General features: G+C 33.1%; 2 protein-coding genes across 2 annotated transcripts; both read left to right on the top strand.

The window, feature by feature from the left end:
• The first annotated feature begins 633 nt into the window (after window positions 1-633).
• On the top strand, window positions 634-23,305 carry LOC132726275 (transmembrane 9 superfamily member 3-like). The gene is made up of 15 exons (XM_060711575.1): window positions 634-848; window positions 4,341-4,536; window positions 5,314-5,436; window positions 6,353-6,513; window positions 7,069-7,146; window positions 8,312-8,443; window positions 11,814-11,980; window positions 13,401-13,495; window positions 13,808-13,938; window positions 16,252-16,391; window positions 16,813-16,881; window positions 17,465-17,611; window positions 19,174-19,257; window positions 19,905-19,981; window positions 20,522-23,305. Exons 1-15 carry the CDS (start codon window positions 774-776, stop codon window positions 20,587-20,589), a joined length of 1,743 nt encoding a protein of 580 aa, XP_060567558.1. The 5' UTR covers window positions 634-773; the 3' UTR covers window positions 20,590-23,305.
• Window positions 8,693-11,441, top strand: LOC132726271 (BTB/POZ domain-containing protein 2-like). Its single transcript, XM_060711562.1, has 2 exons — window positions 8,693-9,208; window positions 11,409-11,441. Exons 1-2 carry the CDS (start codon window positions 8,693-8,695, stop codon window positions 11,439-11,441), a joined length of 549 nt encoding a protein of 182 aa, XP_060567545.1.
• Window positions 23,306-24,080: the final 775 nt, after the last annotated feature.

Raw genomic sequence — 24,080 nt, 5'->3', positions numbered from 1 at the left:
TAAAATCATTTAGTACTGTAAATATACTTTAGCTGTTACCTAACTCATATTAAATTTTTCCCTTTTGCTTCATGTATTTTACCACAATCAAATTGTCACTTCCATTTATGTTATAGTAGTTTTATTACCTTTAAGATCTTAGTTCCCTATGATATATGGCAGTACATGTCATTAACTGTCATCTTATTGCATACAGTATTATTTTTTCTTAAAATTTACTGATTCATGCCTAAGCTACTAGATCTATGTACATAGCATTATTATTTAATGTATTTTACTTTTCAGATTTGTTATAAGTTATGTTAGTTATTATGTTTTATGGTATTTCTTAATTATTATCGGTAAATAGCTTATTAGCTAATTCTTTTATATACTGTATACCAGTATAATTTGAAAACTGACTTAAAATAAAGCTTCTTGTACATCGTTTGGACAAAACGAAATAGATCGACGGTTTCTCAAGATAATTTTATAATTAATAATTTTTAAAGGGTTTTCACGTATTATTTTTATTGAGATTCTTTTTGTAACAAATAACTTTTACTACAGTAGATCTTTGCGAACGCGGGGCCAGGTTTCACGTAGATCGCTGTACCATGCAAAACACGTACGTGTCAATAGCTAAGTTATTTTTGTTGTTATCGCCCCTGCATTCTGACGTGGCTAATGGAGGGCTACCATTTTCTTGCTATCAACGAAGCATAGTGATAATATATCCAGCTCCATCGGCGTTAAATATCTATAATTTTTGTTCAGACATTTTATATTTAAAGATGAAAGTCTTAGCTTTATGTATCATAGTTCTGTTTTCGGCAGAAGTGGCACGAACGGACGAACACAATCATATTGTAAGTAGTTTTATGGTATTTTGACAACGTCAACAAACCTGTCAATTCTTTGTATTTCTATCTATAAAATCAATTATTTGTTATATACACCTATACATTACAGTTTAATCATACATTCGTTAGATATATTTTGCATTTGCCATGATTTGAATGCTTTAATTTTTTTGTAGTTTGTTAATGAATTGATTTTTGCACTTTTGACAATTGTGAATTGACACTTCTCACTTCGGATAGGTCTTGTTTATTTTCAGTTGTACAGTATATTTCACAGGGGGCCCACACAGTGTTTGGATGGTATATACTGCTTGATAGTGACCTTAAAATGAGATTTTAGTCATAACCTTATTATATGTATATAAATATAGACAAGGGGCATTACTCGCTAAATAGAGAATTTTCGATCACCCTCAAATTCATGCGAGATTTTCCACTAATTAAATAAAAAAAATCCAAAAACTATACTGCTTTGCATAGCTTATATAATCCACAATTGATAAACACTAACTCTATTTTGATTCCCTTAGCCCATTTTAAGAAATTTATTCAAAACCGTTCACTTCTGTCACAAAATTGCTTAGTCGTACGAGATGTCGCAACACCAAATTCCACGGGTAAAATATCAATTTTAAAAGGGGTAGATACAAATAAACGCATGCAAACAATAACACAACATAGTTTCTATTATCTACCTGCGCAAATAGTCGTGAAGCGCTCTATATTAGTCTGTTTCGAACGAAATCTTCAAATCAGTGCAGAAATCTTCTTCGGCGAATACATGTTGGAAATTCTGGTCATGGTGTATGGAGACCTTTCATTGGTTGTCGTTATAAACAAAGTTCCTACCGAACCAATGAAAGGTCTCGATACACCTGCTAGTCACGTGACCGGGGTTTCCCCAAGATGTCTACGTCGAAGCAGATTTCTGCTCTGATTTGAAGATTTCGTTCGAAACAGACTAATATAGAGCGCTTCACGACTATTTGCGCAGGTAGGTAATAGAAACTATGTTGTGTTATTGTTTGCATGCGTTTATTTGTACCTACCCCTTTTAAAATTGATATTTTACCCGTGGAATTTGGTGTTGCGACATCTCGTACGACTAAGCAATTTTGTGACAGAAGTTAACGGTTTTGAATAAATTTCTTAAAATGGGCTAAGGGAATCAAAATAGAGTTAGTGTTTATCAATTGTGGATTATATAAGCTATGCAAAGCAGTATAGTTTTTGGATTTTTTTTATTTAATTAGTGGAAAATCTCGCATGAATTTGAGGGTGATCGAAAATTCTCTATTTAGCGAGTAATGCCCCTTGTCTATATTTATATACATATAATAAGGTTATGACTAAAATCTCATTTTAAGGTCACTATCAAGCAGTATATACCATCCAAACACTGTGTGGGCCCCCTGTGGTATATTTAATTTTCAGTATAATTTGTGAACACCAAACTCATTGCATTTCAATTTGAATTGCTTTGTTTAACAGCTAATAATTGTACCAGGCAGATTTATTTCACAACAAATTGCACAAGTTTACTTTTTGCCTTCAGGCACTCTATTATTATTTGTTGAGATTTTGTTCTATTAAACTGTGTTTCAGTAGTCATTAATTCTGTGACTTGAAGAACAGATTGTTGACAACAACTTGTGTGATAAATGTATTTTAACAGTGACCTTGTCAATAAGCAACCACCCAATTTGCTGGGCTTAAGCAATGGAATCGAGCATCTTTTTTCACAATAGCAAAAACTGATTGACCGCCCCACACATAATTGCAGGCCGTTTGTTCAAGGTGGATCAATTACGAAAGTAACATGACTAACAACAAAGGTTTAAAATGCACATGTCAGATTAATAAACATATTTTGCCATATAATTGAAATCCATGGATGATGCTTCAAGCAGCTTCGCATTACAAAATATAAGAATCTTTACACCGGCTGCCGGTACAGACCGGAATATCTAGCTCGAGGGTAACTGTTTACAGCGGTAACGAGGCTCTGCCGAGTTTCCGCTAAACAGTTACCCGAGAGCTAGATATTCCTGTCCGTACCAATTGCCGGTGTTCGATTCTTTTTCTTGCATATTACATGTCAATTATTTTCGGAACAGAAATTATGGAAACTGATATTCTCATTACGCACTTTTTCTTATAGTAGCGTATGAACATACAACTTCATTCATAACGGAAAAATGACGTCATCCTAAGAACGCGATTCATTCATAAAAAGGCGCACATCAATGACGTCATTTAAAGCATGCGACTTGTCTTACATGGGGGATGTAAGACAGAGAATTCTAGCACCATGTAAATGGTAGATAATCCTGTCTGAGATGCAAGAATAATACATACAGTACCCCAACTGCAGTAACTTGTGTAAGAATCTTGCCAGGGACTTTGGATTTTAAATGTAATGAAGCTACACAGCTTGCTTACAGAATGTTGTTGGTTACTTAAGACCTTAATTCAACACCATCATTTAATTTCGTTCTAAATTCTATGGGAAATTTCAAAAGTCTGCCCAGGGAATTTTGAGGACAAAACTAGGGGGGGAAAGAGGCTAGTTTGGTTGGGGAAGCAGTCTATATTCGGCCTCTACAAAGAAAGGTTTTTTGGCTGCCATATGAACTCTACTCTGTTGGTGCGATATAAAATCCAGCTAAAATAAAAAAGAAAGAAAAAAACTCAAGAGTTGTCAACCATTGCCTTCAATTGCGATTTCAGTACGTTTCAGAAACATATATCAGTTATAGTTCAATATGATATAAAAGGATTTTTCCTCAATGAAAAGCTATGTTTATAAAGCAAATTTAACTTGATAAATGTTGAATGATGCCTCGGGTTAAAATGTTTTTCCTGTATTTATTTTAATATTTTAGACTTGTAACATATTAAACAAAAATTTTATTAGAGCAAGTGAAATTCCCAAGTTATTTGGCCAATTTTCTTGTAAATTTTTAATCTGTATGTATAGGTTATATACAGAGTTTTAAGAAATTAACTTTCGAGCAAACAAAGTGAAGCAAGAAAATTAGTTTCTTAAAACTGTGTAATACCTATAACAGACTTACAGTTAGCCCCACCCATTCAAATCAAGTGCATTATGTTATTAGGCAGAGTCCATTAAATCGGCTCATTTAACATATAAATTTGATACATACAGTTGAGTTAAGCACTGTATGGTAAATATTTCGGGAAAATTTAAACAAAACAGATATTTCATTGGCAGACAAACATTTGTGCCATTTGTAAGTACCTAATGTAATAGTGAGAAATATTGGTCAGTGCTTCATATGACTTGTATTGTGTATTGATGTGATGTCAGTTTCATTGTATTCAGGTGATGCAAATAGACTAGTAGTTAATAATATTTTGGGGCAATAGAATCTTAATCATAATGCATATCTTGTTGAATATGTAATGAAATTGGAAACAATCATTGTTGAAAACTTTTGTTCAGTTTAGATTATTCACAACTTTTGTTTGTTACAGTATGAAAAGGCTGAAGAGGTGGTGCTGTGGATGAACACTGTGGGACCTTACCACAACAGGCAGGAGACCTACTCTTATTTTTCACTGCCATTTTGCCCTGGACCCAAGGAGAGCATTAGTCATTACCACGAGACTTTGGGAGAAGCAATACAGGGTACAGAACTGGAATTCAGTGGCTTGGATATTGACTACAGCAGTAAGTTATATATTTCCTGCCTTTTAATTTGCAGAAAACAAGTTTTTTTTTAGTGAGATTGCCCAATACAAATGAGCATAAACAGGTTGTGTACTTTAAATGGATAATTTCAAGTCTGCTGAAAGTGAAATTATATAATCAATTCTTGAACTTCTTTTTAATATAACTGGCATTAAATTATGCATTTTTTAAGGTAAATTTATTGATGTAAGAAACATTTTGTGAATAGTAATTTATGTACAATTGATGTTATTGTTGTCAAAACAACATTCTACTGGATTTAAAAACATGCAGGTAGCACATGTATCTGATTTTGATTGATTTATTCATGAAAGCAAGTTATGTCTAAAGAACTTATGACAACAGCTGTTAGTGTAACAATCTGCTTCACAATTTTATCTTGAGAACTTAATTATGATGTCTTCATGGTTGCCTTGACCGAGATAAAAGACAGTTATCAGGAGTGGTATATGTTTTGCTAAAATGAATATGCATATGCTTTCTGTTAAAACTACCATCAAGTTTGAAATTTATAAACTCAAGACAGCCCTAAATGCTAATTTTTGATTCATTATCATTACTAAATCTCAAATTAAATATAACTAGTACCTTTTGAATGATTAGGAAAGGCTGTTTATTTGTGTTTTGACCTAGACTTGGACGGACTTAAAGCATAACCAAGACTGTATGATATATTACTGTCTTAAATAATGATGACAAAACCAAAGTTTTGTTGGACATTCATGGACATTAATATTAACTTTGCAACATTTTCAGGTGATGTAAAGCAAACCAAGTATTGTTCGGTGAAGTTAGATGAAGAGAAATACAAAAACTTTGTATACGCAGTGAAAAATCATTACTGGTACCAGATGTACATTGATGATTTACCTATTTGGGGTAAGTTGCCTATGCCTTTGTACTTGAGTTTAATCTCTATCGGGAATTTTTGTTTGTATTTCATTATACTGCCATCTATGCCAACTGCTTGCAAAATTTTCAATAAGTACTTTAAATTTATAGATGGCACTGAAAGGACTTGCAATATTTAACAATACCATCTGTTACTGTAATCGTGTAATATTTTATGTTATACTCTTATGTGCATCCTGACAATGAGTGAACTGATTAACCCTATCATGTTAAGACTGTTAGTTTGTGTATAATTGCTGCGGTTGTTGCAACATGTTTTTGCAACAAATGCCTTTATGATTGATTAATTTAATAAGTTATTGAAAAGTTGGAACTCCTTTTAACAATCCCCAATTTTTCCAGTTTTCCAAACACGTTTAAAGATTGGTTGTAAAAGCAGAACATGGTGTTTTTATTAGTTTGCTTGAATTTTCTAGGAGGGTCGTGTCCTGAAATGATACTTGCTTGTTGAGCTGAAATATAATACATTTATATGACCTTTAATATATTAGGCTCCAAGTTTAAGCCAAAATGTAAGAAATTATAAGGGGGGGGGGGGGGGGGGCTGATTTGGCATTGACTTTTTTGCCAGCATAGTGTAGGCCATATGTGCAGGAGTTTTATACTTGTAATCAATATCTCTAGTATTTGCATATCTTAAATCTTGTACCAATTTGCAGGTTACAGTCTAAATTATACTGTTCATTAAAGATTTATCACTATATTGTTCTTACCAAAGTAACTTTGTATGCACTAGCATGCACAAGTGAGCCCCTAGAATGAGTGGATGGTACTTTAACCTGTCCTCAAAACTGTAAGCTGCCCTATTGTTTGCTAGGCATGTCACTTTTAATTCAATGTAGTTGATATATGTTGTAAGAAATGTGTTTGATTTATTTTTCAGGTATTGTTGGAGAGATCAGTGAAGATGGCAACGACTTCTTTATCTGGACACATAAAAAGTTTGACATTGGTTTTAATGGTAAACAGATTGTAGATGTTAACTTGACCAGTGACAATAAAGTGAAGCTGGAAATTGGAGCAGAAATTGGTTTCTCTTACGAGGTAAGATATAAGAATTTAAATGTTAAAGGAAATTTGACAGACAGTATAAAGTCTGGATAGACTGCATGTAGGTGTAGTTGTCAGAATCAGATATTAAGTTTGCTTCCCAATTTTATATTTGTGTTGTGAAGAACCCTTAGGAACCCGCAAGCTTATGATGTACAGTTCTATATTTAATGCAGGGCAAAACTTAAGCTGTGAAAGGTTTTGATGTTTGTCCTCAAAAGTAATTTAAGAGATGATGTGAGGAATTAAATATAAAATAATTTTGTATTTTGTGATGTTTGAAAGAATAAAAATGTTTGTATGGATAATGGCAGATCTATTTGAAGTAAATTGACATTTTCGAGGTAGTTTGGACCAAATTATAACCTGCATAATACTTATAGATTGGTATTACATGACATTAAATTTTATGGTTGGCAAAAGAAAGAAGTCTTATAGTTCATAAACAGTGAAAGATTCGCCATAATAAATGTTGCTGTAAATATTTAAAAGCAAAAAAAAAATGTTTTAGCTGTGTCTATGTTAATATTAAAGATGTGTTAATTTCAGGTGAAATGGCATCCATCCAAAGTGAAGTTTGAAGACAGATTTGACAAATATCTTGACCCAAATTTCTTCCAACACAGGGTTAGTATATTATATAATTTCCGTCATCTGTAAGTTGTTTACCAGCTTAGGTCAATTGGAAGAGGATTGGGTTTGTAATTCAGGATTTGCAGGTTCAATCTTTGGGCAGGGCTAATTTTCTTAATGACAATTGATCTTGGACATTAAATCTAACGATCATTTGTCTTTTACTGCTGATAATTGTCCATCACTTGCGATGAAATCCAGGAAAGCCAGTTAGGTGAACCAACCACAAAGATGTGACTAAATATGTGATAAAATTAGGATTAAAACCAACCAAACAAACAAAAATGTTAAATAAGTTTTCAATTTATTTGAAAATAGGTTTCAAATTTTTTCAGCTGTGAAATATATGCTCCTTTAGAATTGAGTCTGTATTAAATAACATTTCTAAAAAGAAAGGAAATAATCTCCTTTAAATAAATTGAACAGAATAATTATTCGTTATTTTGTCACAAAATATTTACATCCCTTCTATTTACACAGAATTGTGAAGTTAAAGCTATGGCTTACGCTATATTTAACAGTTTTCAAGCTTGACAGCACATCAAGTTAAATTTTAACTGTACTTTATAATATTTTCCCTGTTTAAATAGATAATGTTTTCTTCACTGCATCCTTTATTGATACATAATAAAAATGTAATTTAAAATGCTGTAAAAATATTTTGTTGCACAATTTTATTTATCTATAAGACTCGTGGACACATAATTATGATTTTATAATGGGTATTAAAGTTGCAGGCAGCAACAGTGAAATAAACAAGTAACATTAATATAAACATGGTTCTGAAATACAATCCTTGTGGTTTCTTATATATTAAGAGATACTGTTTAAAAAAATTCCAACTAGGTATGTAAAGATGCTATATCCAGTCAACTAAACACAGGTTTAATAAGGTTTTCAAAGCTTTTGGTTTAAATACCAATACTAGTGTTTAATCCTCTCAATCTATAAAGTTATCCAAATATCTTTGAAATTAATTAAAATGTTTTACACATGCTCTTTTCTTCAGCCAGTAAAGCTGTCAAGTTGCCATATAAATGCTTACTGCATCTTCTGAAAATTATGTCTCTCAAATGAAAATTGAAGTCGGCAGTTTTCATAATGAAACATTGACCTGTATGTTATATATCAACTGTTATGAACATTTTATCTATTTTAGATCCATTGGTTCAGTATTTTCAATTCATTTATGATGGTTATATTCCTGGTTGGTTTGGTCTCGATGATTTTGATGAGGACATTGAGGAAAGATTATGCCAGATATAGCAAGGAAGATGACATGGATGATATGGTAAGTTGATAAAGAAAAAATATTCTTGTCTTTATAGAGTTTGGACTCCAGTCTCAGTTTATAGCAAAGATGGGCAAGTAGTTATGGTTGCGGAGTTGAATTATTTGCTCACTTGTACCTCAAAAATTCTCTGAATCCTCTTTAGTTTCATGTTTGGAAGTTTGTAGAACGTTGATAGTTCTTTCATGTGCTGGCTCGTGTGAGTAAAGAAAAATTATATGGATGTATTGGTTTTAGGTGATCATTATTATGCCCCCATTTCGAATACAGTTTCGAGTTGGCAAACCACCCAACGATCAACTTATACCTGCTCATAAATTTGTGCTTTCGGTCGGGTCGGCTGTGTTTGATGCCCAGTTTAATGGGCAAATGGCTACTAAAGACGATATTGTAGAAATACCAGATGTTGAGCCTGCTGCTTTTTTGGCGTTACTTAAATTTCTATACGCTGACGAGGTCAATATAGGACCGGAGACTGTGATGACCACGTTGTATACAGCGAAGAAATACGCCGTGCCTGCGCTGGAAAAGGCTTGTGTTGACTTTCTTAAGAGAAATTTAAATAGTGATAATGCTTTTATGCTCCTCACACAGGCACGGTTATTTGATGAGCCGCAGCTTGCGGCACTGTGTTTAGAGACTATAGATAAAAGCACGTCTGAGGCATTGAATGCCGAGGGCTTCACGGACATTGATCATGATACTCTATGCGTTGTTCTTGAAAGAGATACTCTTGGTATAAGAGAGAGTAAACTCTTTGCACTTGTCGGTCCGTCGGTCCGTAGACCAAATGGTTTCCGAGTGATAACTAAAGAACCCTTAGGCCTAGGAACTTCAAACTTGGTATGGTGATTGGTCATGACTAGTAGATGACCCCTATTGATTTTGGGGTCAAGGGGTCAAAGGTCAAGGTCACATTGACCTTGTAAGCAAAAACGGTTTCCGATCAATAACTAAAGAACCTTAAGGCCTAGGAACTTCAAACTTGGTATGGTGATTGGTCATGATCAGTAGACGACCCCTATTGATTTTGGGGTCAAGGGGTCAAAGGTCAAGGTCACATTGACCTTGTAAGCAAAAACGGTTTCCGATCAATAACTAAAGAACCTTAAGGCCTAGGAACTTCAAACTTGGTATGGTGATTGTTCATGATCAGTAGATGACCCCTATTGATTTTGGGGTCAAGGGGTCAAAGGTCAAGGTCACATTGACCTTGTAAGCAAAAACGGTTTCTGATCAATAACTAAAGAACCTTAAGGCTTAGGAACTTCAAACTTGGTATGGTGATTGGTCATGATCAGTAGATGACCCCTATTGATTTTGGGGTCAAGGGGTCAAAGGTCAAGGTCACATTGACCTTGTAAGCAAAAACGGTTTTTTGATCAATAACTAAAGAACCTTAAGGCCTAGGATCTTCAAACTTGGTATGGTGATTGGTCATGATCAGTAGATGACCCCTATTGATTTTGGGGTCAAGGGGTCAAAGGTCAAGGTCACATTGACCTTGTAAGCAAAAACGGTTTCCGATCAATAACTAAAGAACCTTAAGGCCTAGGAACTTCAAACTTGGTATGGTGATTGGTCATGACCAGTAGATGACCCCTATTGATTTTGGGGTCAAGGGGTTAAAGGTCAAGGTCACATTGACCTTGTAGGTAAAAACGGTATCCAATCAATAACTAAAGAACCCTTAGACCTAGGAACTTCAAACTTGGTATGGTGATTGGTCATGACCAGCAGATGACCTATTGATTTTGGGGTCAAGGGGTCAAAGGTCAAGGTCACATTGACCTTGTAGGTAAAAACGGTTTCTGATCATTAACAATAGAACCCTTAGGCCTAGGAACTTCAAACTTTGTATGGTGATTGGTTATATCCAGCAGATGACCTCTATTGATTTTTGGGTTAAGGGGTCAAAGGTCAAGGTCACATTGACCTTTTAGGTAAAAACGGTTTCCGATTAATAACGAAAAAACCCTTAGGCCTAGGGACTTTTAACTTGATATGGTGATTGGTCATGATCAGTAGATGACCCCTATTGATTTTGGAGTCAAGGGGTCAAAGGTCAAGGTCACATTGACTTCTTAGGTAAAAACGGTTTCCGATCAATAACTAAAGAACCCTTAGGCCTAGGAACTTCAAACTTGGTATGGTGAATGATCATGACCAGCAGATGACCCCTATAGATATGATATTGGGGTTAAGGGGGCAAAGGGCACGGTCACATTGACCTTGTAGGTAAAAATGCTTTCCAATCAATAACTTAAGAACCCTTAGGCCTAGGAACTTCAAACTTGGTATGGTGATTGGTCATGACCAGCAGATGACCTATTGATTTTGGGGTCAAGGGGTCAAAGGTCAAGGTCACATTGACCTTGTACGTAAAAACGGTTTCCGATCAATTAACTAAAAGCGCTTAGGCCTAGGAACTTCAAACTTTGTATGGTGATTGGTCGTGACCAGCAGATGACCCCTATTGAGTTTTGGGTCAAGGGGTCAAAGGTTAAGGTCATGAATAGTAGATACTTGATAACCCTTATTAATTGTTTGATCACTGGGTCAGAAGTCATGCATAATAACCTTTAACATGACTAATTGGCTGCTGATAGGGGGCATACATGTTTTACAAACATATCTTGTTTATTTTGCTTTGAGTTTGATTGGTTAACATTAAATTATGAATCTTGATATTGATGAAAGTGTCTTGTTTGATTGAGATAGTGGTGTATTTGTAAGAATGATGTTGTTTATCGGGGAAAGAACAATTTTCCTCGAAGATTGATTTTTATGCCATTGACTAGTTTTTCCTCATTAAGAATTTGTTCAAAACATTGCCACACTCTAGCTGAACAGATGGTAGTTAATTCAATACATAGCTTAGGAATAACTGAATGTGTTTCCTGGTGTGGAAAAATTTGAATTGACATTTTCCTTTCCCATGAATATAATAGCATATGTATTAAAGGAGTTGTTGTGTGAAACATTAGTGATGAGATGAGATGCTGGACATTTTTATGAGTTATTTCTCAACTTAACAGCCCTATATTAAATAATCTGTCTTTAAAAATTATAACAAATAACAAAAATCATAATTAAGAAAAAATCATAATTGTTTAAGACTTATTTTTAAAGTTTCGTCCGTTTAAAGTTAAAAGAATCTTTAACATTTAGTTTAAGGGGTAATGTAAACACTTAACTACATCAAAATTCAGAACAGCCTGTTGGACAACATTTGAGATAGAAATCTTCTTTGAATTTTTAATAACAAAATAACAATGAGATGTTCTGTAATAGAACCCCTTTTCATTGGACTGGTATTCAAATGTTTTTGATGTGTTGATTATAATAGTGAAATACTTTTATCTTGCAGGAGAAAGATCTAGGTGATGAGTATGGCTGGAAACAAGTTCATGGAGATGTGTTCAGGCCTGCAACTCAACCTATGTTGTTCTCTGCTCTGATTGGAACCGGGTACCATATAACATTTGTCTCCCTTTGTGTGATATTGTTTGCTATTATGGGAGAACTTTACACAGAGTAAGTAAATTAGGAAAATACCATTAAATTAATATTTTATTTAAGACTCTTAATTTAATTTAAACTTGGATGAAAATATGAAGTATTATGCTTCATCTTAAATGTTCACTTTTATCTAAGATTCTTAAATGTATATGACATACCTGAGTGGACTATAGAATTTTAGTTCCATATTTTTTGTGCCCCCACGTTAGTGGCGGGCATTTAGATTTACCCTTGTCCGTCCGTCCGTCCGTCCTTCCGTCCGTTCACTTTTGTGTCGCATGTAACTCAAAAAGTATTTGACCTAGAGTCATGAAACTTTACAGGAATGTTGATCAGCATGTGTAGTTGTGCACCTGGGTATTTTGGTCGGGATATTTTTAGTATTTTCAGAGTTATTGCCCTTGACTTAGTAAAATTTTGCAATTTTCAACTTGTGTCGCATGTAACTCCAAAAGTATTTGACCTACAGTCATGAAACTTTACAGGAATGTTGATCAGCATGTGTAGTTGTGCACCTGGGTATTTTCGTCTGGATATTTTTAGTATTTTCAGAGTTATTGCCCTTGACTTAGTAAAATTTTGCAATTTTCAACTTGTGTCGCATGTAACTCATAAAGTATTTGACCTAGAGTCATGAAACTTTACAGGAATGTTGATCAGCATGTGTAGTTGTGCACCTGGGTATTTTCGTGTGCATATTTTTAGTATTTTTAGAGTTATTGCCCTTGACTTAGTAAAATTTTGCAATTTTTAACTTGTGTCGCACATAACTCAAAAAGTATTTGACCTAGAGTCATGAAACTTTACAGGAATGTTGATCAGCATGTGTAGTTGTGCACCTGGGTATTTTCATCTGGATATTTTTAGTATTTTCAGAGTTATTGCCCTTGACTTAGTAAAATTTGGCAATTTTCAACATGTGTCACACATAACTCAAACAGTATTTGACCTACAGTCATGTAACTTTACAGGAATATTGATCAGCATGTGCAGTTGTGCACCAGGTATTTTCGTCTGGATTTATTTAGTATTTTTAGAGTTATTGCCCTTCACGTAGAAAATTTTTGCAATTTTCAACTTGTGTCGCAAGTTTCTCAAAAAGGATTTGACATAGTCAATAAACCTTATGGGCAGGTTGCTCAGCATATTTTAGATTTGCACCTGGGGTTTGGCTTGTGCATTTATCCAGTATTTGTAGAGTTATTTCCCTGGACTTAGTAAAAAGATTGACAGAACAGTGTCGCGGTTGGGGCACCCGTGTCCTATGGACACATTTCTAGTTTCATTAAAAGCTAGTTTTGTTTGTCTGATTAGTTTTAATGCAAAAATATATAGTTTGTGTAACACTATTGAAAATAAATGAAAATAAAAGTTGGTGCCCAGCCAAAAAGACATTACCATAACTACTATAATGGTGTTTATTGTATCATTTTAGACGTGGGTCATTATTAAGTACAGCTATATTTGTATATGCTGCAACATCACCTGTAAATGGTTATTTCGGTGGAAGTCTGTATGCTAGAATGGGAGGTGAGTACATTTTAAAAGTATATAGCTGTGGTTTAATTTGTGATGCGCTTGTAAATGATAAAGTTGAAAATTTTCATAATTCTAATTGCAAGGTGAAAGCTGCATGTGTCATCAATGTAATTAAAATAGCAAAGTTGGCTTTACAGTTAATTGTTTATAAAAGTATACTTTTTGTACAATTTGGAGAGTATCTTAAGCTGGAACAAGTGACTAAAAAGCCCTCGCATATTATACTTTAACTTTGTTTTCACTAACAAATTTATCAGGTTATTGATAGCAGTCAATTGTTAAGATAAATGTTTTGTTTTACAGGTAAAGTTTGGATTAAACAAATGTTAATGAGTGCCTTTTTATTGCCATCATTGGTTTGTGGTACAGCATTCTTTATCAACTTTATAGCCATCTACTATCATGCTTCCAGAGCTATACCTTTTGGAACTATGGTAATTATACTTAAAGCTTTATAATTGGGAGGACAGAGGGGAAGGCTCTAAGTTTATAATTGGGTGGACAGAGACTGGGGCTTAATATTTTATAATTGGGTTGACAGCAGGGAGGACTTAAAGTTTTGCAATTGGTTTGTAATTGGGTGAACAGAAGGGAGGAATGTTTTATAATTTGGTTGACAGAGGGTAGGGATTAATGGTGTAAATTATCCTTGCTAGATGACTTATGTAATATCCTCCCCACTCCAATCCCAGTGTGCAAGCTTATATTTCAAATATTAACAGAACATGAAAATGAAGTCTAAAATCATGCATTATGTTTAGATTAAATTATGTAAACATTATGAAAGATTGTGTCATTATGAAAATAGGTCAATTTGCTTGTTACATTGAATTAAGATAGTTTTCCTGATTAGAAAAGCCCTGGCCTAATTTTGAAATTGATTGTATTTAACAATTTTGTAGAAATTTCTCTATACAAACTTACTTGCATAGCCAGTTTAAAGATCCTGTATGTTTTGTGATTGATATTCCTACTGTGTGTATACCACACTTGCAAAAATTATATATGTATATAATTATGCAAATAAAACAATTTTCAAATTTCAAAGAATATGTAAAATTTGTACTGCAGATATTTGTGCACATTATATTTAATCAATAAATTACATGCATTCAATTCTTATTGGAAAATTTGACTTAGAATTTATAGAAAATAAAGTCCTTTATTTACATGAAATGTTAAATTGGGTAATATCTTTATAAGTAATGCTTATTTGAACTTACAATATTGTCAAATCTTAATTTGAGCATCATATTTATGAAATAAAACCATGAAAAAATTGTGTTACAGGATCTTATCATTAATAATTTAATACCTAGTCAAATAGTGACTCTCCTCAAGTATGTGCGAATTATGGGGCAAGTAATGTATTATTAGTCCCCTACCGGTTTACCGGAGGGGACTTTAGGTTTACCCTCCGTCCGTCTGTCTGTCCGTCTGTCCGTCCGTCAGTCCGTCCGTCCACAAAACTGGATCCCGCGATAACGCAAAAAGTACTGAAAATATTTTAATGAAACTTGATATATGGATAGATGGCAGTATGGAGATTATGCACGTCTTTTTCTTTTGTTCCTATGTTGAAAATTCTGGTTGCTATGGCAACAAATAGACTGAAAATATGGCAAATTTTACACATAACCTGGATCCCGCGATAACGCAAAAAGTACTGAAAATATTTTTATGAAACTTGATATATGGATAGATGGCAGTATGGAGATTATGCACATCTTTTTCTTTTCTTCCTATGTTGAAAATTCTGGTTGCTATGGCAACAAATAGACTGAAAATATGGCAAATTTTACACATAACCTGGATCCAGTGATAACACAAAAAGTACTGAAAATATGTTTATGAAACTTGACATATGGGTAGATGGCAGTATGGAAATTATGCACATCCTTTTCTTATCTTCCTATGTTGAAAATTCTGGTTGCTATGGCAACAAATAGACTGAATTTCAAGATTTCTGATTCTAGTTTTTTTTAAAGTTTTTTCACTATAAGTTCTTTATTTCTTAAGGTATTTTCTTCAAACTTTAAATATAAGTTGCTTGTCATCAACCACATTATATGTGACAAGGTTTACATTTCTAGCACAAAATTTATCAGAATTACCTCCCTTGAACTTAAAATTTTCATGAAAAAAAAAACATTTTTTTTTTTTTTTTTTTTTTTTAATAACTTCTTTTTTTGAATGTATCTTCTTCAAACTTCATATAAAGGTTTCTTATCATCACTCAACATTTGTGAGTGTTCAATACTCTAGCAAGACTATTACCAGAATTATGCCCCTTTTGAACTTAGACTTTTTTTTGAGAAATTGGTTATTTTTACTCCAACTTCTTCAATCATGATAGGATTTTAAAAATGTTATATTTTGATAACAGGGATGTTTAAAAAATAACTTTAGAGTGTCCTTCAGTCTGTCTGTCTGTACATAAAAACTGTTTCCTGTGATTACTTTTAAATAACTTTTTTAACAAATTTACTTAAAATAGGAACTTAAGTGAATGGACAATGGCCCTTCAGAATGTTGCTTGGGCTCTTACCGGTAGGGGACTTATGGATTGCTTGCAATACTATGATAATTGCTTGTTTTATCTTAAAATCTCATGAATGTAAGATGTCACACATGGATGATTATAGATTACAGATAACATTTACTACATGAGTTTAATATATATATCTTGTTTTGCTTATTTAAAAGTTATAAAGAACTAATGGTTTATGTTGTAATTATTTTTTCAGGTAGCAGTAACGTGTATATGTATATTTGTGATATTGCCGTTGAATCTTGTTGGTACGGTGCTGGGGCGTAACTTGTCCGGTCAACCAGATTATCCATGTAGAATAAATGCTGTCCCACGTCCTATACCGGAGAAAAAATGGTGAGTTTATTCGGTTGGCATTGTAATGCATACATCACTGGTTTAACTGGGTCTGTTTAACTGTTTGTGTGGAAATTTTATTGTTCTGCAGCCTGGGTTCTGTTATTTTTCAATTTTCCCACATGTATCTTATTATGAATAAATTGAAAATATATATAAATAAATATATTAAATATCTGGGGGGAAAAAAGTGATCCCTCGGAAGCATAAAGAAACAGCAAACTTATATGAAAATTGCAGACTCGGTTTGATTGAGTCTTTACATGCAAACTTCACTGTTTAATAATGCATCATGGCTATAATGGAAACAATGTAAGTATTTATGAATAAATGTCATTTATTTGATAAAAGTTGAAATTAATTTTGTTAACTTTAGGTTTTTTGTCAACAATAGTCATATTTGTTATTTTATATTTTACAGGTTTATGGAACCAAGTGTTATCATTGTGCTAGGCGGTGTTTTACCCTTTGGCTCTATCTTCATTGAAATGTAAGTTAATAAATACCTACTACTTCTACAATATCCTGATGATCTCAAAGCAATTAATGCATCATAAATTTGAAAAAAATGTGCAGTATTTAGTCACTTCACATGTATGATATTAATATCGTTATAAATAAGTGTTCATATGACCATGCAACAACATAAAATATTTACCAAAATTGTTTGAGGCACAAATTTGGTTAAATGAATACAAAATGTTTATGGATTGCTATGTTTTTGATTCAAGATCCATATGATATTAAGAAGTTGTGTTAAATCAGATTCCAGGGGCTCTAAATGCTGAATTTAAAGGTTGCTGACTTGAGATAATTTGCCCTTTGGGTTTGAACCCTGCCAGGGACTTTGATTATTTCATGTGTAGAAACTATTCAGCTTGCTTACAGATTTCTACTCCAAACACCTGAAATAATGCACGGAGGGGCAACCGAGGTTGTCCTCAACTTATTAAAGGTGGAAAGTCACACTAGGACTTCATCTACCAGTATTGCTACAATAAATTCAATTGTAACAATATTAGTATAGCTTTGAGGGAATTAATCTTGTTTCATGTTATGTATTATACTTGTAGGTATTTCATCTTCACATCATTCTGGGCATACAAGATCTACTATGTGTATGGTTTTATGCTCCTTGTATTCCTTATCTTAGCCGTTGTTACAGTATGTGTCACAATTGTCTGTACATACTTTCTGCTCAATGCAGAAGACTATCGCTGGTAAGTCTTATCTTGTCTTAAAGCAACACACCTCAAGATATGTGTTAATCTTTATGAAAATTGAAAAAATATTCCAATGAGAAAATTTGTTGTCAAGTGTACAAAGTGGTAAATCTAGTCTTAGGCTCTTACTTCCCACAGAAATGAACTTTGATATGTGAAAATATGCAGAAATTACCATTACTTAGTAAGTAACAAGAGTAGGATTTGGTGATAAAAAGGAGTGAATTTGATAGTATTTGTGCAATATTTAAAATTTTACCTTGATTTTGAATATTTTTACATTTCCTGAACGTATTTCTGAATTAGTTATAGGCTATTGAATACATACATGCCCTTAATGATACACACTAACCTAAGAATGTGTGTCAAAAATTTGTTTATTGATGGTGCATGGACTTTACATAGGTTCTGGTGTATTGGTCATGTATTAAAGGTGTAACGGTTTACCCGTATACCAATATATTGCAATATGAAAAAATAAATTTGGTACCATGGTACGATTTTTGGAAAACCGGTATTTTATAAAAATCATAATTTTCAATTAATCGCCTTCTAATTTTGTACAAATTTCGCATAAAATCTTTTATTGGTGAATTTTATTGGCGTAAACTTAAGATAAAAATATCCGACAACTAGTACACTTAAAAGTAATTAAATGGCTACATAATTTACATAAGCGGCCCAGGTGTGAAAGGTCACGCGCGACTAGTTTTGTTTATCAAATTGTGTGACACTTTACTTTCCATTTATTAGCTCGACTATTCGATAAGAATAAGTAGAGCTATTGCAGTCACCCGAGCGTCGGCGTCGGCGTAACCACTTATGTTAAAGTTTTTGTAATAGTTCAAATATTTTCAAAGTCCATTGACATATGGCTTTGAAACTTTGCACACTTGTTCACCATCATGACCCCAACCTGTAGACAGGAGAGGGTAACTCTATCAAGCATTTTGACAGAATTATGCCCCTTTTTCGACTTAGAATGTATGTTCAAGTTTTTGTAATACTTCAAATATTTTCAAAGTCCATTGACATATGACTTTGAAACTTTGCACACTTGTTCACCATCATGACCCCAACCTGTAGACAGGAGGAGGTAACTCTATCAAGCATTTTGACAGAATTATGCCCCTTTTTCGACTTAGAATTTACGTTAAAGTTTTTGTAATTGTTCAAATATTTTCAAAGTCCATAGACATATGGCTTTGAAACTTTGCACACTTGTTCACCATCATGACCCCAACCTGTAAACAGGAGGAGGTTACTGTATCAGGCATTTTTTTTACTATCATGCACGAAGAATAGTCGAGCGTTGCTGTCCTACCGACAGCTCTTGTTCCTTACATTTTTATTAAGTTTCTACTAATAATATATACATATGATAATAATAATAATAATAATAATAATATATAATGTTACTCCATCTTAACATCAAAACATATACCCGACATTACGTATTGCAATATATTGCAATACGCTTTGGCAAAATGGCAATATATTGCAATACCGTTTTTGCCCTATTGTTACACCCCTATCATGTATTACTGTGTATATTTCAGGCAGTGGACGAGTTTCTTGTCGGCAGCATCCACAGCTGGTTATGTGTATCTCTACTCATTTTACTACTTCTTCTTTAAAACTAAGTAAGTATTATCATCTGTCAGATATTAAGCTGTTTAGCTGTTTACTTTAGGGGTGGGGAAGGGCGGTATATAGCTGTACCCTTGCCCATTACAATGTCTGTTCTAACATACTGACAAAACAGTAGAATATGGGGGCATCGTGGACACTTTTCTAGTTTTATGGTTAGTTATACATGAGTACTATATAGCCTCTGTGGCTGAATGTTTTTAGGTTGTTTTCTTCATCACTTGCCTCCCACAACTGTTGTATCTTAACAATTTCTATGGATTGTTTAGCTAGTTTACAAAAGGCGCTTGCCAATTTGTGCCTGAGGGTGTCTGTAGCTGAGTGGTTAAGGTTGTTGACTTTGAACCTTGCTCCTCAATCCTGCCAGGAACTTCCGATTTCTTTCATGTGTTGAAGCAATCCAGCAAGCTTATAGAATGTCAGTGGTTCTAATCTTGCCATAAATGACCTTGACAATGTTGTTCTGACTTAAAACTAAACAAAAACTATGTATACTAAGATTTTATCTGAAGTTCATTTTCTGATGATTATTCATCCATACAGCTGCCAGAAATATTAATTTACAACTTATTTTTGAGAAACAGAGGAACTTTCTATTTCTGTTATTATATCATAAACATGATTTATTTTGTTCTTGTAGAATGTATGGCTTGTTCCAGACGATGTTTTACTTTGGATACATGGCCTTATTCAGTTTAGCCTTGGGTATCATGTGTGGTAAGTTTATACATTTTACAGTTTGACAAGTATCACAAATATTTTGATTTTTAGGGAACATCTGGGACTTAGTAGTTACTTTGATTTCCTTGACTTTTGATAGCCTTCACAACAGTATGTTCAAATCCTATTAACTTCTTTTCTATGAGAAAACTGCCCAGCTGGCTTGAATGCTGGGTGTTCCTGTTCAGCTGCCCACTGGTGTCTAATATCATCATGTTTAGGATTGGGGACAGGTGGTGGGGGAGGGGCATAAGTTGTTGTCCTGCATCAGTAAAGCTGGTTGCAATATAATTTGTACAAAGTTTTTGTGGCCAGTTTTTCAGATCCTTTTGTTAGGTGTGAAATTGAATGAGTAACTGATGATTGGTTGTGTTTTGATGTTTCAAGCATTTATTGAGAAATTTATTATCCTTTAACAACATATAGGTCTAAATATTTGTACTAAGGAAAATTGGAATATTTTTATTTCTTGAAAACATATTTGGTTTAAAATTATATTTTAAAGATATCCTTTCAATATATCTTCTTTCTTTACAGGAACTCTTGGCTACCAGGGTACAAGTGCATTTGTGAGGAAGATCTATTCTACAGTGAAAATAGATTAATTCAATGTGCATATCTTATTGTGATAAAAGACAACTGTTACAAGACTTAAAACATGCCGTAAAGGGTGATAGGTAGATTAAAAAACAAACTGTGGGAGAAAGACCTAGCATACCCAGACATTGTAAAACAATGACAACAAATGGACGCTAGGCTGGTGTTTATTACTTAAAAAAAACTGCACATGTTAGCAGTTCTTCATTTTATCAATTCATGTATCTCAGTAGCATCACCTTCGTTTAATTATGGTTCCCAGTTGTTTTGTTTTTGTTTTGTTTTTTAGTTTCGACCAGTCATAGATTTGTTCTGTTAATGTTAAGTAGTTGGTGAATAGCTAAGGGAACCAGTTAAAGGATTTATATCATAGTTTTGCTTGTGTAAGAGTAATAAATATGAAAAGCTTGTAGTAGTTTTGTGGACACACATTGAAAAAAAAAAAGTATTAAGAAAATTTTATCATTTTGAACTAAATTGATTTGTTCCGAAAAGGTAGGATAATCTCTGTCTCTTGTCTTTTAACATTATAAGGTGATATTTAAAAAAAAATATTTCAAGTAAGTTGTGCAAGAAAATAATTATTGCTCATTATTTTTAAAGACATGGGAAATCAGATAGCATTTAGTGTACACCAGTGTTATCTTATACACAGAATTACTTATTGCAGTTAGAATTTTATCTATTTTCATTAAGCTTTGGTTGCACTGAATTAAGTATTAGGAATAGCTACGTAATTACAATAACTATGGGTCTATAGATTCCATAGTTAATCACACCAAAATAGTTTTCATGTTTATGATAAATACCTTGTGTATTTGGCTTTATTATGGGACAAGATTTCACTTAATAAAACATTATTTGTAATTAAATCTGGTGGCACATTCTGTATAATTAATTTAAAATTGAAGAGCATTTTGCTCTGGGAATATTCATATCTGTCATATCCACTCAGTGTATTGCTTTTAACAACATTGAATTATTAATTGTATATATCTATTGTCACCTGAATATACAGAGTGATGTCACGTTGAAGGTCCTGATGGGGAATTTGAGCAATGCAATCGAGCCTATACAATTATATATGATATGTAGAAGAGAGGGGATTGAATCACTGTTAAAATCTTGTGAGAATTGCAGTATTTTACTTGTTTGAAATCCTGCAACTGTGTATATTAGTTTGATAATATACTTAAGTAAATCTATCACCAATCTTTATTATTGAACTCTTTCTGTAAGAATGACAGATTCACATGGTTTAGTACACTGTGTTCTACAGTATTTTATGAATGTTTGACAGTATATGTAACTGATAGTATTCTGAGCGTGTTTGGAGTGTTTACATATTCTAAATGTGTATGAAATGCAAATGATTGTGAACATGTATTTATGTAAATTTGCTGTTGAAGTTATTTATTAAGAATTTTATTTCTGTATTAGTGTACATATGTATATATTGTATATAACGAGGATCTGTAAAAAATCAGTACACAGTGTTGACGACTGAATGCAAAGGAGAATAAAACAGTTTTTAAAAAAAGGCTTATTTCAGATAAATAGAAGAGATTTACTTGTTTTAAAGAAAAAAATGTCATCTACGTAGGAAAGATAAGAGGAAAATGCATGTATGGGAACATTATTGTTGAAAGTTTTTGTGGACATGTTCAAGATTTATGAATATATATAGATTTATCATCTTGTCGAAATTGGTGTTTAATATTTTTTTCAAAATTATCTGCCTGTATTCAAAAAGCATTTTTTGTCATCACAAAATTGGTGCACTCATTAAAGAGCCATCTGCGGCCAACTTGTCTGTGTCACATGTTTATGTTTTGTTTTGTTCATAACATTCAAGTTTGTGTAGCAAATATTCAGAATTAGCTAATTTAGACAAAACTTGAGTATGTTTATCAATGAGGGCGTAAGAATGAGCTTGTGAAATGTATTTGATAATTAAGTCATCGTCTTTTTGTTTAGGTCTAAAATACTTTGATATACAGTTGGCAGCTAATGACCAAACATGTAGTAAACACTTAATTTTCATAGAATTTTGAATAATAATATCAGAAGCTTGATATATATTTTGACAAGTTTTTTTAATGGTGTGTCCATAAAGATAAGCTGAAACTTTTAAGTATTTGCAAAACAAAACTGTGGTTTCTAATTCCTAAATTTATACTACTAAAAAAACAACAACTACTGTTCAGTATCGAAAGGTTAATTTTTAATATGAATGATTGTGCAATTTTCCCATGAGAAACTGTCCTTCATTGTATTCACTTATCAATCAAGTTAGAATAATACATCATATGTATAGTAGTTTAAGACATTCCAGTCATCTTTGTGTTATACACGTTTCATTATCGAATTGGGTGCATATTTGTTCGTAGAAGTTTTCGAATTAGATAATAGAAATTATATTATAAACAAATTACTCTCTTTCCTCCCGTAATGTTGTATATAGGTACCTGAATCATAGAGCCCTTTTGATTGTAAATGATTTTCATTTTAATATATATATAAATGTTTCGCTCACTACGGTGGCGAAATTTGGGGTCCTGCTTTATTGGATTAGACTTTAGCTTATGTGATGATGTTTTAAATGATAACACATAAACATAAAGGCATCATTTGCAAATTATGACATTTGATGTACATTGTAATTCTCTCATATTTGAAGAGGAGATCTTATTATTATGAAAGTAATAAAAATATAAAACACCAGTGAAATTGTTCGGTTTTTTTTTAGCTCACCAGAACCGAAGGTTCAGGGTGAGCTATTAGTATCAAAGGGGGATGCTCTGGTGTCATGCGTCAACAATCGTCATCTTCTCTGAAACTGCTGGGCAGATTTACTTCAAATTTGGTCTGTAGCATCCTTGTGACAGTCAAACTTGAATTTTCTCATGCCGTTTCAGTTGGCCCCTTTTAGGGGTCTCTAGGGCTAAAAATAGAAAACTCTTTAGACACCTACTACAGAACTAATTGATGGATGATCATCAAACTTTGTCTGGAGCATTCTTAGGTACTCTTTTATCAAGTTTGCTCAGATTTATTTCATTGGCCCCTTCTAGGGGCCACTATAGCTAAAAATGGAAAAACCTTTGAACATCATTCCCTACTGCAATGATTGATAGATGATCACCAAACTTTGTAGTATTCTTAGTTAGTCTTTTATTAAGTTTGCTCATATTAATTTAATTGGCCACGTTTAAGCTAAACTTAAATGCCCCAGGTCATGGCATTTCTTCAAATTATTGTTTGTACATATTATATGCTCAAATTTAATATTAGAAAATATTGACAATGGATAATTTTCAACACTGAAAATCAGTTGTTTCTGGTGAGCGCTTGTTATAAATTATATTTTAAACTGCTTTTACTCTAAAGATTATTTTTTGTAAAATCGTTGGTTGAGATGTTTTATTTAATGCGGCTGTCCAGTGTATGTAGCTACCCATTTCTGTGCTGCAAAATTAAGTTCAATTCCCATCATCTT

The sequence above is a fragment of the Ruditapes philippinarum genome, unplaced genomic scaffold (genome assembly GCF_026571515.1).
Source record: "Ruditapes philippinarum isolate M1 unplaced genomic scaffold, ASM2657151v2 ctg1030_1_1_1_1, whole genome shotgun sequence".
NCBI lineage: Eukaryota > Metazoa > Mollusca > Bivalvia > Venerida > Veneridae > Ruditapes > Ruditapes philippinarum.
The sequence above is the reverse complement of the archived record's forward strand: the minus strand, read 5'-3'. Positions and strand labels throughout refer to the sequence as shown.